Here is a 15868-nt window from a genome sequence, read left to right as displayed (position 1 = left end):
GCGACCAGTGTGCGGATTCAAGGGGTGGGGCCACTGGCCAGATGCCTCACCCTCCTTCCTGTCCCTGCCTTGCCCATTCTCCAGCCCCTGCTCATGAGCTGCCCATGCCCCACACACCCAGCCCATGCCCCTCCCGCTCCTGGGTCTGCTCCACCCATGCCATTCCCCCCTACCCCTCTGCTGCATCCATGCCCCTTCCACCCCTTCTCTCCCCTGCCCTCTCCTTGCACCTGCTGCACCCCAACCCGCTCCCACCCATCTCTTTCTGCAGAAGCACGGTGCAGCTTCCAGTGAATACAGGGCAGTCCCCCCGCTCCCCACCCCTGGAGCGGCCTGGCTGAGAGCAACGTGAGCTAGGGAGCTTGTGCTACTCTTGGGCTGGGCTGCTCAGGGGAGAGGTGAGACCACCCTCCTGCACTCACCAGAAGACACATGGCTATCATGGTGAGTATATGTCTGTGTGTTTGCGGGGGTAAGACAATGCAGGGAGTGCATGTGACCTCTGGGCACCCCCCCTCACATTGCCTCTCTTTCATAGGACCAAAGAAGGTGATATCACCTCACCCATCTCATCTCTCACTTAGATTGAAAACTACATGGGTCGGAGGGCCATTGTTTTGCTCTGTGTTTGTACAGCCTCCAGCATAATGGACTCCTGGTCTATGGGGGGAGGGCTGAGGTACTGCTGCAATACAAATATACTAATAACAATGATGCCTGGTCCACTACAGCTGTGTCACCAAGTTGGCTCTATTTCAGCTGCTCCACATTAAGAAACTGTAATCCTATAAATGTCTCAACCAGCTCCTACATTGAAAGGAACTTTCCCTTCAGAGAGCGTGTACATCGCTGACAGGCAGAGACAGAAGTTTTAGACTGAAGCTGAATTCTTCCAGTCCTTCCTACCCACTTTGCCTCTCCATTAGGAGTATCACAAGTTCTTATCTACTGCTCTTCTTTGTATACAATGGGGACAGAGGAGGTTAACAAATCTGCCTGGTCACTTGACTAAACACAGCTGTTCACATAAGGCACATTGGAACAGCTTTGGAAAACACGTTACCAGCTACAAGTTGTCTCACTTTGCACCACAGTCACCTCTATCACTGACAATCTGAGTCCTGGTTTAATTGTACCACTGGTGTGAAGACATGATGGTAAGAAATCTGGCAGCCAGGATGGTTAGTGAAGTAAAGGAGAGGGAAAGGGAACAGCTGATCCAGTGTGAAAATGAAGTCCATTTTGCAGCTTAAAGAGAAGCAGGCCTTTGTGGGAAAATGGCTCAGAGGGAATGAGCAATTGGTCTTTTCCATACACAGTGATTATTCTCCACATGACACTGTGTGCTAAGATGTTACTTACGTTGACTAATAGGAATCCCTGACCTGCACAGTGTAAAGGAGCAGTACAAAGGAGACACTCAGATTGCTCTGGACTGTAAATGAGGCTTCAGACAAACATGGGATTTAACTGGATTCAAACTGTTCGCCTCATCGGCAGAATGAAAACCAGTCTCCTCTGCTTCTTTGTAGTGACATCCAGCCAATGCACAGACAAGCTTATGTTTAATCACATAAACTAGCAACTCATGCTTTGGTGCTCACTTGTTACAAAGCAGCATGAGTAGAGTTAAGCAATTTCAGAGGAGAGTGAATGTGATTTTCACACCTATTCATTTTTAATTTATGTCCATTTGAAATCCGAGCTCCCTCTATCACTAATTTGCTATGGCAATATTAATTAATGGTTTTGCTTTTCAGCAGTTAGAATGCTGTTTACACTGAATGAGATAGATTAGGAGGAGTATAAGATTGGAAAAACAAACTGGAAACTGGTCAGGTGCAGTCTGGGGGGTCACCTTGATTTTCTGAAAAGAGCACACTGAGCCTACAAGGAGCTCTCGCTTTCTTGACAGGGAACGTACTAGGTTTCCACTAATGTGGACTTGGTAAGGCCATGTCAGCATTTTTCTCGGTTAACTCCTGTTTTGGAGTAAGAATAACAGTTTTTTAAGGGGGAAAACATCCCCAGCCCTCAGGTTCTCATCAAAGTTAATAGTCCAAGGAGCAATATTCATTTATGGGCCATATGAGTTAGGACCAAGCACAGTAGTAAATAAGAGCAATGTTCAGTGACTGAGAGAAGGCAAAGAATGATTTTTCATGAAATGTTTCCATTCTCATCCCACTTTGACTCTACTGGTTGATTCAGAGGATCCTCTCTGGATGCTTAGACATTATGACCAATGCATTACATGTAGATTCAGACCACTGATTGCTTTTATGTCCTGCCCTTAGATGGAGAGGTAATATATTTAGCTTTGGCCTAGGTTAACAGATAAGGTTTAAGTGCTTGCTGAGGACAAAGGCACATTTCAGTCTCTGTCAATACTTGGTAGGGCAGCTGCTGCCAAGGCAAGTCAGGCGGTGCCTCCTCCTGAGGATTTCTGCTGTCCTAATTTCTTTATTCTGGCACTTAATAGCTTTGCTTCAGAAGACTGATAAGAACAGCAGGACTACTTCAATGCTGGGACTAGGGAATTTGATGTTGACAGAGGAGAAATGCCCACAGCTCTGGTGGCTTCCAGAAGCGTACTGTGCATGCAGCACCAGTCAGGATTAGGTTTTGAGGAAGGGTGATAGTACAGATTGAAGAATATGGTTCCAGCAGCTTTCCCCTAACAGGCCCCTTTCACACTTAGCAGCTTCACTCATTTATTCAGTGAGTAGCCAGAGAATAGCAACCCTGAGTGACAGGAAGAAGGATCCTGTTGATTGAGGAGGGGTAGGAACTAAAGGGAGAGCTGGCCTGGGAGCAGAGAGGGAATGAGGGCACAGCTGGGCCGTGGGCAGAGCAGGGTGGAACAGAGCTGCGGCTACAGCAGCAGCTGGTGGTGTTCCCTTCCCACCCTCGGTGGGGCCTGGCTCAGACCCTGCTTTGCCTCCCACCAAATCTTCCTCTGCATCTCCCCCCGACCCACCGTTTGGGGACCACTGCACTGGAGCTGGCAGATCTGGGCTAGAAATATAACAAGGACAGATTTGCATATGATGTCTGGCACTTTCTGCTTCCAATCAGGCTGCAGCCATGAAGGGCTCAAGAATCAAGGTCTCAGAGGAGTCAACAGCAGATTTTTGCTTGTAGTGCAGACAAGCAACAAAGCAATGTGCAGGGAGATTTATATTAGAACTGCACAAAATATATGACTTTCCTGGTGACTGCTGTGCTGATTCTTATTATAACCAGTCTGTTTTGCCCATCCCAAGGATCAATGACCCAGTTTTCTGGCATCCAGCCGAAAAAGAGAAAGCACAGAAAAAGAGTGATTGACGAGGGAGGGGGAACCACTGGTGCTTCTTCTGAAAAGAGAGTGCAAAATTCAAATATTGTCCAAGAGCTATTGAAGTTTCATGACTCCCTCCTGGTCCTTAGCAGACTTTGATGCAGCATAAGTGAAGTTTTAGATGGGTCTGCACTCAGGGTGACAAGCAGCGTTCCCTTTAATTTTTTCCACCCATGGTTGGAATAAATTTTGTTAAATGAACCAAGGCATACAGGGATGTGCACCACCCACGCTGTGGGTGCTGTACTAATCAGCTGGATGGCACTCAACGTCCAGGGAACACGGGCAACAACCCTCCCCCACTGCAGCTGCTCGTGCCACAGTGGCCACTCTATTCTTAGCAAGCTAGTTCAGAGTGCCTGGGCTTATCTCTGGCAGCTGGGAATTCCACTCCAACTCAAAATGTGCATGTTACTTTAGTAAGGGAAATGGGGCCAAACTTCTTGAAGAGATGGCTGAGAAATGGGCAAGACAGAACAGGATGGAGAGAAAGAAGGTACCTGTTTAACCAGCTCATAGGACAGCTGCTCCTCTATACATCCTTACTGCTGGTTGCCACCACTTCACTTAACACAATACCCAGATGGGCACAAGAAGGTTAAACACAGAGGAAAGTGCTGGAAAAGACAATAAATGATCCTCTTGGACAGAAGATGGTATTGATGGACTTAGGACCTGATTCAAAACTCTGTGAAGTTAGTGGAAACATTCCCATTAACTGGTGGATTTGGATCAGGCTCTCAGACAACAGCCTGGGCCACTACTGATAGATATGATCAGTGGGATATCAGAAAAAAATCACAGTGTACTTATGGTACCTTGAACTGAAATGTTGAATGACAGTATTAAAAGTGCCTGGCTATTCTAGTGGTGGCAAAACACACAATATTAAAAAAAAGTTTGAGTGCATTCACCGGACAACTTTTCATTAACACGTTCACTTCCAGAAGCATGGACAGCTCTGACTGAAGCAGGAAAAGTCACAAGAGGGAGATATATAATTCCTGAGCCATGCAAGATGTACAGCCCAGTTTTAAACAAGGGTGATATATTTGCTCTAAGTGTGGGCCCAGCCCTGTCTGTGCTCCCGCCTCTGCCCTCCCTCATCCCCACAAGGTCCCAACCTGCCTGACCCTTCCAGCAAAGACAGAAGTTGGAGCTGGGCTGAAAATCACAGGCTCCTCCCTCTGGATGGGCGGGGGTGCGTGACAGCAGCTCCTGGCAAGTGTTTCTTGCCCCCCCCAAACGCTCCACCTCAAGTAGATGGAATGTCTGTGACTCCCCACAGCTGCCCATGTGACTCTTACATTGATCTTGCTCTGGCTTTCAGCCTGGCCGGGGGCAAGACCTCGGGGTTGATGAACTGCATCCAGGCCAGGGGCTCCCCAAGCTGCTCTCAACTGGCCTGGACTCCAGCTTCCAGCTTGGCTACAAGGTGGGGCCTTGTGGTGAAGAGGAAGGGCAATGGGCCAGACTCATGGCAAAAATCCACTTTCAAAAGTGGGTGAGCCACAGCCCCTTAGCTCCTGTCCTGGTTCCAGCACCTGTGGTTGAAGGTGATCATGGGACCAGCCCCTTAGGGAATGGTGCAGGCTGGTGTCATTTCAGAACATCCTACAGAGTTCTTAGGACACAGCAGATATCTGTTGGTAGTCCAGGAAACTCCTCTGTAACTCTAGGCAGAGGAAGTAGGGACGTGGTGCTGCTGGGTCAAGGGATCCAAGGGATGATGGGCTGCAGCCCCAGGTTTTCCCTCTGGCTTCCCTGCACCCAGGAGGTGGCCCTGCTGCTGATGCACATTCGCTCCACCAGCCCTGGGTTCTGGCCAGCCCAGGTGGTGGCCCCTCCATGGAGCTGCAATGCCTGGGGTCCTGCAGCCCATCATCCCTCAGGTCTAGGCCACTGGACATGAAGGCTTCACTTAGGGTCCTGCTGCTGACCTGGGGCTCCACATTCTCCTCCAGCTGTGGTTAGGTTGCCAACTCTTCTGGGCATTTGGTCCATGAGAGTTGGCAACCTTAGGTGTGACCCCAGCCTGTGGTGGTGATGGGCATGAACAGGTGTATGTGTGTGTGGGAGAGGGAGGGTAGTTCCTGTTTCACTGCCTGTAGGTACAAATTAATCTATAATCTTAAATACAAAAGCATCAGGGATTATTCTTTGCACTGTACTGAAACAAAGAAACATCCTTAAAAAAGGTCTGGGTATGCCCTGGGCTGATGTTTCAGAACAGTAACCATTACTGTACATGTGATCAAAGGCAGTGAGTGTAGGAAACAGTAGAGGTGATTTGCTTTGTGTGTGAAGAACGGTAACCCTCCCGGTAACTTCAGAGGGATGCAGAATTAGACCATCCAAGGGTGGATCTGAACAGCGTACCCTAGGAGTCCATGCTGATGCTAGTCTTATGACTGGTTGTGTACATATGCAGAAGCCATGCCACCAGCCTCTGCACAGGAATTTGAGCAGCGCAGAACTATAGACTCTTCCCAATAGTAAGGAGGCAAAGCACTCCTTTACTAATGTTAATGACAGCTCCGGTTTACCTTGCTTGTTTTACATAGCTCTTGAGATTTTTAAAGAATTTTAAAAACTCACATCCTGGTTTGATAGAAAGGGAAATTCGTGTTAAGCGATGAACTGGCAGCAGTTTGGGGAATGAAATTCAGCTCTCTGGTTTCCTAACAATCTGGGTTAACCTCTAGGCCATAACAATTCCCTGCTTTCCATTTGGAATGCAGACAGTCTCACATGGCATGGCACAACACAGCAAATCCACAGCATTAGTGAAAGGTGGCTGTGGAATCTAGCAGTGGGTACAGTGAAACAATTCTAGGCAAATTACTTGAACTTCCATAGGGCTCCTCCATTTTCAGAAAACAACAGTTTCTTTGAACTCATCAAAATGGTGCAATTGTGAGAATACAGCACTGTGATGGTCTTTGGCAGGTGACAAACCACCCCATTTTGATTCACAAGACATACGGCTCTGCTCTCTATACTGCCTATCTATCTCTATATCTCCACCACTTCCAAAAAACACAAGAATCCTTGCAATTGTCTCATTGTTGGAAGCTTGACAGACACAGCTGCAACACACACTATCTATCTATCTATCTATCTATCTCTTCCAGTGACAGAACAGTGTAAAAAATTAGGCTTGAGGAAATGCACATTTTTCGCACTAGCAACTCTGCAGAATGGCATTTCTCTTGGGAAAGTGTAACTTTATAGACAAGAAACAATACAAACCAAAAAGAAACAATACCCCATTAGCTTTTACATTCTTACAAGAATGTTGCATGATTACAAAAAGTACCTTCATTACGTGTGGCAAGACATAAATATCTCTGTTAAGTTGAAATGTTGACATTCCCTCTATTTTCTCTATGTTCATCCGTCCATCTTAGGGAAAAGCCTGTACATTGGTTTTAATGATTTTCAGATAAGCCCATACAAAGGCCTTTGTGTGTGGCCTCAGGCTGGTTTCGTGAGGAAAGGGGTTTGAGGTAATATGGCACTTTCTGTAACCAGGGAGAATGGTACGATCATTCACAAACTACAGATAGAATATTAAAATCACATTCATAAGAATTCCTCCCACTTGGCAGCAGCTACCTGAGAACTCTCACCTGTGGCAAATGGTTACATTTACTCCTGCTGGGAATGTGACTGGGCAGCCGAATGTTAAAGAGGGCCTGCAGTGCAGCTTGTGCTGCTTGACCTTTTGCCAGCTTCTTGCTACGTCCTGAGCCTTCAAATGTTCTCCCATCCACTCTCACTGCCATCACAAAACTCTTGATATGCTGCTTCTCCACAGTCTCCGAAAGGCAGACGTACCTCAGACCTGATCGCAGCTCATTTAGCAACACCACTGGGTTCTTTTCGCTCTCAGCTGTGGATGCCATCTTGTGCTTGTTTGGCTTAGCGTGGCCCATTAAATCCAATGTGTGGCAGAATAACCTCCCATGCCGATAAGCAGTAGAAAGCAATTCATTATTAACCGGGTTGTAGACCGAAAAGTCCTCACTGTGTGCAGATGGTTCAAACTCCTTGAACAGAGTATCTGGAAAGTCTGCCTGGTCGGATGTAAAGTCAGTGGATGGGTTAAAACAGTTCCCCATGGCAAAGTGAGCTTGACATGCATTTGGGAACTGAACAAAAGACTTCAGTGCTAGTTCTGCAGCTCTCATTTTAGCCTTCTTTTTTGTGGGTCCTGTCCCTTCAAATGTAAGCCCATTTACTTCTACGGCAACAGCAAAGACTGGAGCATGCACTGGGCCTGTCTGGGAAACCATTTTATATTGTAAACCTGGTTTGAGCTCATGAAGCTGGACGAGGGCATTCTTTGGTGTCACTGACCATGAGACTTTCTTCCAGATGAGTTGGAGTTTGCAGAAATGACCATTGTTGCCTTCCTCTAAAGGTCTTTTCCTTTTAATGCTGGGTGTGCCGACTCTGGACCTGTCACTAGAGGATATTGGATGATCTTCCAGGTTGCCAACATTTCGGTTTTCCTTTACTTCAGCACTGCTGGTACCTGTCAGTAAACAAACAGAAAATCCCACATTATGGTGGCCACCAAGAACTCTAATGTCTAGCTATAGCTGGAAGAACAACATGAAAAGATATTCACAGATAATTTCATCAGTAAGTACGGCCCATTCACAGAGCTAGTATTTGTAGAGTCATATTAACAGTTGTTCATGAGTATTTGGATGACGACTGGTTCATCTATTACAATACTGATGAATTCCTAGAACGACTGTCAGTCCAAGAACTCCTGCCTGATATATCTTAGTCATAGCCGCCTACTTAAAAAGGTCTGTTATTCAGTGATGGAGCACAATGATGTCATCTGACTCAAATGAGCACCCAAAATGGACAATGAGTAGTAAAACTGAATAATTTGTACTGAGCCCCTGGGCTGAAATCTGTTCACCGTATCCATGTAGGCCAATACTTACAAGCAGCAAACACGCTGCTACAAATCAGAATTAATCTAAATGATTCACAAACAGAAACAGGGCAAATTCATGGAATAAGTTATTTTCAGTGACTAAACTGACCAGCTCATAATAACATCATAAACCCAGCCTAAGAGATGAACAAACATCCCTTTTCAATTTTGAGGCTATAATTTGTTCTAGTCTAGTCTTCAAGGCTCAAATCCTCATTTAATAAGTGAGACTTTTGCTGTCAAGTTCAATCACAGGTATTCTTTGCTTCTGCAACAGCAATAACTAATAATGCAAAACTATTAGATCAGTGCAAGCCAGGCTTGGAGAAACCAGAGCTGCAGGATGGCAGTAACGACAGATGTCAGGGATGAGCTATGTCAATGAAAAGCAATAAGAAAGAGCAACTACAATGAGGCAATGTCAGTGTGGTGGGGGAAGATAGTGTGAGCATCTTCTAACTGCAGAGTTAACTAACCACATTCAGCTCTCTGTTACATTTGTGCATGGTCACTGACCTCGATGCAGTAGCATAGTATAACTGAGAACCAAGTTTGAGTCAACCAACTTTCAGCATCCTTGGGGCTTGGTCACTAGGTAGCTGAAGTGATGAGCAATAATGAGAACTATATTGCTCTCTCACTGGTCTTGCCTGTTAAATCTCATTACCTAATGAATACAATTGTTAGTCTTTAAGGTGCTACAGGACAGCTTGCTGGGGTTTTTTTGTGTGTGTGTGAAGCTACAGACTAAAACAGCTACCCCTCTAAGAGCATCTCTGAGTAGTCCATTTAAATTTATTCCCTTTTTATTCTTCTATAAAAATATAATGGGCCATATTCTCTGGTCCAGTCAAGTTTTGCTTGGGGTGGGACCAGATCTGGTAGCAAAGATAGCGTTAATCCCAATCAAGGGGCTGTGCAGCTGCCAGTCTGATCCCTGACATAAAGCAGAACATTTCTACACCTAGCTGCCTATATTTTACCAGTTGTAACTCACAGAGCCCTGTTCATGCCCCCTCTTCTCCACACCTATGAAATCTGCATAAGGACTAGGCTGTCACCGTCCCAAGGTTCAGGGGAGTGAAAAGGCTGCTCTCTCCTGATTCCTCTAGGTCAGTGTTTCTCAACCAGGGGTACATGTACCCTTGAGGGCACACCAAGGTCTTCCAGGGGATACATCAGCTCATCGAAATATTTGCCAAGTTGTACAACAGGCTACATAAAATCACTAGTAAGGTCACAGAGGGGTAGCCGTGTTACTGTGTATCTTCACAAAACAAAAAAAGCAGTCCTGTAGCATTTTAAAGACTCGCAAAATAATGTATTGGGGGATGAGCTTTTGTGGGGCACGCCCACTTCTTCAGATCTGGAAAATTCTGATCTAGTAAAGTCAGTACAATCTAAAAGTTCATTCAGAAAAATGACTTGTTTCTACTGCTTCATATGCCTTACACTGAAATGTAAGCACAGTGTTTCTATTCCAACTCCTTTATTGGAAAGTTAGCAGGTTTTCACTGTGATATTTTGGCATGTTTTTGTAAGTAGTTTTTAAGTGAGGTGTGATTTGGTGGAATGCCAAACAAATCTGACTCTCAGAAAGGGTACCGAAATCTGGAAAGGTTGAATGGCACTTGTTTCAAGACCTCAGATTACTTTAGGACCATGCTAGGGGTACATGAGAGATGTCTGAGGGCACTTGTAATTTTTTTTTTTTGAAAAAGGGGTACATTATTTAAAAAAAAGAAGGCTGAGAAACCCTGCCCTAGATGACCAACAACCTCAAAGGATCGCGGCCATGACGGCTACCCAGGACAGATTCAGGTGCTGCCCAGCTGAATAACAGAGTGCCCACAGCACCCACAGATGGCAGCCTGTGTTTCTATTGGTGGTGCACATCAGCACATACCTCACTGCACATAACAAAATGTATTCCGCCCACAGATGGGAAAAAAATTAGAGGGCACAATGGCCAGGAGGCTGTCTCCCCTAAACTCTGGATGACAGAGCTGCGTGTCTGTGCAGAGGTGTGGGAAGATAGCTATTTGCTCAGGCACAAGGAGCTTCTGCTGAGCAATGCAACTTTGCACTATCCCCAGCTCTGGCTCTGCCTCACAGACACACATAAGCACTCAGAGAATTACAGGGGAACCTCATTTCAGTTATATAACACCTGCAAATGCCCCAAGTGTGGGTAAAGTCATATTCCAAACAGAAATGTGTCAGATCCTGGCGGTTTGATGAACAGCTGCTTCCATCAAGGCAACAAATCCTGAAGGTTGTTCTGTGAGGTTGGCTGCCTGTGTGTAGCCTTAGTGGGTGTAAACCCACATCAGCTGACACAGGCTTATGGACCTTGTGCTCACAGGACAATTTATTTGCCATGTACACATTTGGGCTCAGGCTGGAACCTGGGCTCTGAGATCCTTCTCCCTTGTGGGGTCCTTGAGCCCATATGTCTGCAACCACAGTTAAACAGTTACTTAACCTGATCCCTGTAGGCCTCAGACAGCTGACATGGGCCAACCATGGGTGTTTAATTGCAGTGCAGGTCAATCAGACTCAGTGTGTGTGCAGAGGTCCCTACATGGACAACATCTGGCAACACAGACTCCAACACAGCAGAGCACTTCAGAACAGGCTAAACTGCAAGCCTAGGTTTAAGTTACATTAAAGTCATGTGTTTAACTTTTAAGGGGGTGCTTAAGTGCATTTCTTCGCAGGGATGGGCAGCTAAATCAAGGCCTGAGTGATTAGTTCATTTTTTTATTTTCTACAGTGGAAAAAAAGAAGTCAAATTCGAAAAAAGAAAAATCTTACCATACAAAGCTCAGTCATATAAAATACGATCACTATAAAAACAGCCTCACTGGAAAGGAACCCCTGAAAAGGTCATGTTAATAAGAGATGATCAGAGATAACTTAGTCTCTTCTCCTAGGGTTCACAACTCATTTATGTATGTTCTGACTTTGGGAGGGGGAATAAATCACCCTTAACTATATGTCATTTAGCTAGGCCATTGACATAGCTAACCATTTCCCACCATGGGTGTTTTTCCATAGGTAGCAGCATCTCTCTAAGGTTGAACTCTAAAGATCCTTTCTTATTTAAAAGTGGTGAAATATTTTGCCTCAGATATGCTTTTTCCAAGGGAGGTAGGGTTGGTGCTGTATTTAACGCCTCTTCTCTCTCTTTTCCTAATAGGGTTTTTACAGACCCAATTATTGTACATAATGATATTGAAGTCAGGAGGCATGAAAAGCAAGATAGCTCTTGTTTCACACTATATACAGGTTTGAAAAGAATTTCTATTGATTATGGACCACTGAATAGGAAAACTCAGAGGGTTATTTGTATTTATAATTCACATTGTCTTTTTTCATCCATTTTTTTCTCTTCTAATCCTTGCTCTATGGGTCTGTGAACAGTTTGTCCTTCACCTTCACAAATACAATGATTCAAAAATAAACATTCCCTGCTTGCTCCAAGGTGTGGTCCCTGGCACTGTCTACCCTGGATTGTGGGTTGGTTGTGAAATAGTGCTGTCATCAGTTTTGCTTTTCACCAATACAGCTAGAAAAATGCAATGATACCAGTGCAAGCCCTGAGTGTATTTGTGTGACAGCAGTGTGAGATGGGGCTGGTACCAAAAACTATTTGGCTACGTCTACACGTGCCCCAAACTTCGAAATGGCCATGCAAATTGCCATTTCGAAGTTTACTAATGAAGCGCTGACATGCATATTCAGCGCTTCATTAGCATGCGGGCGGCAGCGGCGCTTCGAAATTGACGAGCCTTGCCGCCGCGCATCGCGTCCAGACGGGGCTCCTTTTCGAAAGCACGCCACCTACTTCGAAGTCCCCTTATTCCCGTGAGCTCATGGGAATAAGGGGACTTCGAAGAAGGTGGCGTCCTTTCAAAAAGGAGCCCCGTCTGGACGCGCCGCGCGGCGGCAAGGCTCGTCAATTTCGAAGCGCCGCTGCCGCCCGCATGCTAATGAAGCGCTGAATATGCATGTCAGCGCTTCATTAGTAAACTTCAAATGGCCATTTGCATGGCCATTTCGAAGTTTGGGGCACGTGTAGACACAGCCCTAGAGTGATTTATATTAGCACAATCCACAAACCTTATTTAACACTGATGCAGCATGCTTGCATTATGGGCTAACATTGATGTAGCTAGTGATGCAAATTACCTTACATAGGGCCTGATCCTCAAATTCCAGTTAATAGCTAAATTCCCCCATTGCTTTTCAAAGAGAAGAGAATGAAGCCAGTTGTCATTCAGATCCTATGAATTAGTGATCACCTAAATTTAATTAGAAAGTTCCTTTATTTCTCACAAAGAAGCAAAGCTTCTAAGAAAGACCGTATGCCTGATGGACTTGCACGACATCCAACAATAGCTAGATAAAGCTAAATTACTTTATACTTTCAGGTACTTTGAAATAGGAGATCTTTGAAATGTGGCTTTCATGAGACCTCTGTGCAGCAGACACAAGATTACATCTCTAATGGTAGCACATGTACTTCTACAGTGAAAATCAGACAAAGCAGGCAAATGACATCAAACTACATTAAATAAATACTGTAAGCAGCTATAATAGAACAATCACATGCAATTTTAGAAATGAAGAGTACTAAAAGGAAAGGGGCAAGTCAGAGGTTGCACATGGGGAAAAATGCAAAACGCTGGATCATTTTCATCCTTATTATTGCTAGAATGATTTGGCTTCTGAGACTCCAAAATACATTATCAATATTTGAAAAAAAAATTATAATCAAATATAGTGCACCTAAGTTGAAAGGTTTGCAGCATAATCAAATAGGTTTTCAAAAAGGAAAAACAAAAATCCAGATTTATAGTAACTATTTTTACTTTATTCCATCAGATTAAAACATCTGATTTTGCTCGATCCCCTCAGATAACTTCTTGTTCACACTGCACAAGCAAGTGTGGGCCTTTATCCTTTATACTGCAATCTTATTTTTGCTCCACCCATTGCATGGGAGAAAAGAAAGCAGTTATCAAATGTATTTATTTATGCATCCCCCCTCCCGCCCCCAATCTTCTGTAGCTCATTTAATTTCTTTCTCCTTTCTAGTCATTATACACAGTAGAGTTAGCCTGGAGAGGCTGCATCATCAAGAGCTTTTCAGAACTATAATGCATCACTAATAATGACACTGCCTATGTCTCTGGGTCATAAGGGCTCTGAAGAAGCAGCCATCCGATGCGCCATGCTACATTTGAAGAGATAATATTGTTCCTGTTGAAGGTTATTCTGCTGCCAAACTTTTTTTAGGGGGGAGGAGGGGAAATGTGGCAGATTCACTACAGCTAAAATCTTTTAAAAAACAAATCGTAAGTGAATATCTGAGATAATGGTAAGGTATCTATTATATCAAGAATGAAGAAATAAGGATGATTGCCTAGGTACAAAAAGGGTCACAAGGCACTATTATCTTTAGAAACTTTTAGAAATCTCAAGATTGCTACTGTTGTATTTTGAATGGTGAGGTTGAGGTTTATTTGTAATTTTCTTCTGTCTGCATTTTAATATCGGGCCCTCATTTGACCTCCTTACACAGAGCACATTATTTGCTGTCCATTTCCACTGCACTGACCACAGAGGTTGGAGGGATTCACCTCCATCATTTCTGACATACTCAAAAATCAGTCATTTCACTGCAAAAACAATAGGTGTAATCTGGAGGTCAGACTTGGGAGACCTGTATTCCAGTTAACTGGTGAATCAACAGCCCTGTAGGGCAATTTTCCCAGCCAATCAACCTCTTCATAACCTAATCTCAGAAAAAGAAACAGCTAAATTTTTCAAGAACTAGTGATTTTGGGCTGCCTGAGATGCTTTAATGCAGCCCAATTTTTGGAGCTGGTTGCTAAATTGGAAAGACCGGACACTTTAGAGAATCTTACGCAATATGCTATATAGTTAAACATGTGCTTCAAGTGCAGGGTGACCATATTTCCCTATAACAAATACAGGATGGGCTGGCAGGGGGAGACTCCCTGGCTGTGGCTGCCAAGCAGATGCAGCTGCGTGGTTGCCCCATGCCACAGGGCTCTGGAACAGGGCTGCTGCCCCAAGGGGTTGTTGCCCTGCAGAAAGAGGGTGGTTTGCTGGCTGCCCCACACTGCTGGGCTCCAGGAATGCTGCAGGGATGCTCCCTGGCTGCAGCTGCCCTGTGTGGGCTGCTGCCCTGGAGTTGGGAACATGGGGCGAGGCGGGAATGTGGGGCGGCTGTGGGTCCTGGCTTCACCATGCCTCCAGGCACCAGGAATGGGGCTGTGGCCTCAAAGGGGAGCTCCCAGCTGCCCCTCACTGCCAGGTGCTGGCAATGGGGCTGTGGCCCCACAGGAGAGCTCCATGGCTGCTCCATGCCTTGGGCTGCCAGCAATGGTGCTGCTGCCCTGTGGGAGAGCTCTCTGGCTTCTGGGACTCCCTAGCTGTGGAGGCAGCTGCTCCCTGGGGGAGGGGGTGCTGCACATGCTATCCAGCCAGCTCCTGAGTGACTTTACCTGCCACTGCAGCTGTGCTGACTTTGGGAAAGAGCAGCTCAGCAGGTGAGTGAATATATGGGACAATAAGTTTTTTTGTTATTCGTGTGTATTGGAGTTTTACAGGGCCTGGTGATCCATTGCAGCTTGCACAAAGAAGATCTGTGCATTGCTAAAACTAAACCCAAAAAAGTAGCTCTTGGGGCCAGGGGAATGCCAGTATTTTGACAGGGCTGTGGAATACTCCCACCCTTTTCCCAGATGCAGAATCACACTATGTATAGCATTGGTACTGTGGAGGGCATGGACCTTGCTGATGGGAAAGATGTGGTAGGGTGGATTTTTGCCATAAGGTTTCAGATGAATTTTTAATTTGAGAATGACATTCAGTCCAGCAGAAATGGTGTTGTAAAAGAACTAAGGGGCCTGTCGATATTTTCTATCTGATTATTTCAACTCTTGAAACAAAATATAAGTATCTATATACAGCCTTGCACCAGATTGAAGGCAAGTTAAACCAGTGCCAGTTTGTGTGTAAACAAGGCCCAATATTTTGTTTGGATCTGAAGCAACTTCTGTTCAAACCAATGGAAATCTTTCCACTGACTGCAACACTATCTGGATTGGCTTGAAGAGTATGTTACGGCTCATGAGTATCAGGCTTGCAAGAGATATATTGGGCAAGTCACACAGTCACCTTACATCACTGCAAGATACATGCAGCTCGTGTGCCTAGTATGTTTTCTGCATGCATTTCTCACTGCAGAAATGTAGCCTCCTTGAGAACAGGATTTAAAAGCCTTTTTGGCCGTGCTAGTTTATATTATACCTGACAATCAAGGTGTTAACAACAGTGTAGTGTGCACAATATGAAGTACACATGTTACACAGCAGCATGTAAAAGGGTCATATTCCTTCAGTAAATATTTCCACCCATGATGCTTTTTGTTCAAAGCAAGGCAGATAGCAACAATACAGAGAATCATCCACTTTCTCCACCCACTAGTTATAATAGGACAATGGTTCATTGTTTCTGGCTGGAAAACA

The 15868-nt window shown here is 45.1% G+C and overlaps 1 protein-coding gene across 1 annotated transcript in view; it reads right to left on the bottom strand.

Moving 5' to 3' along the window:
• Positions 1–15868, bottom strand: part of ADARB2 (adenosine deaminase RNA specific B2 (inactive)) — a 471396-nt gene that overhangs the window by 153131 nt on the left and 302397 nt on the right. The window contains exon 3 of the mRNA XM_074985018.1: positions 6976–7883. Coding sequence (XP_074841119.1) covers positions 6976–7883 — 908 coding nt within the window. The remainder of the gene's footprint in view (positions 1–6975; positions 7884–15868) is intronic.

This window comes from Carettochelys insculpta, chromosome 2 (assembly GCF_033958435.1).
Source record: "Carettochelys insculpta isolate YL-2023 chromosome 2, ASM3395843v1, whole genome shotgun sequence".
Taxonomy (NCBI): domain Eukaryota; kingdom Metazoa; phylum Chordata; order Testudines; family Carettochelyidae; genus Carettochelys; species Carettochelys insculpta.
This window is presented reverse-complemented; position numbering and strand designations above follow the sequence as displayed.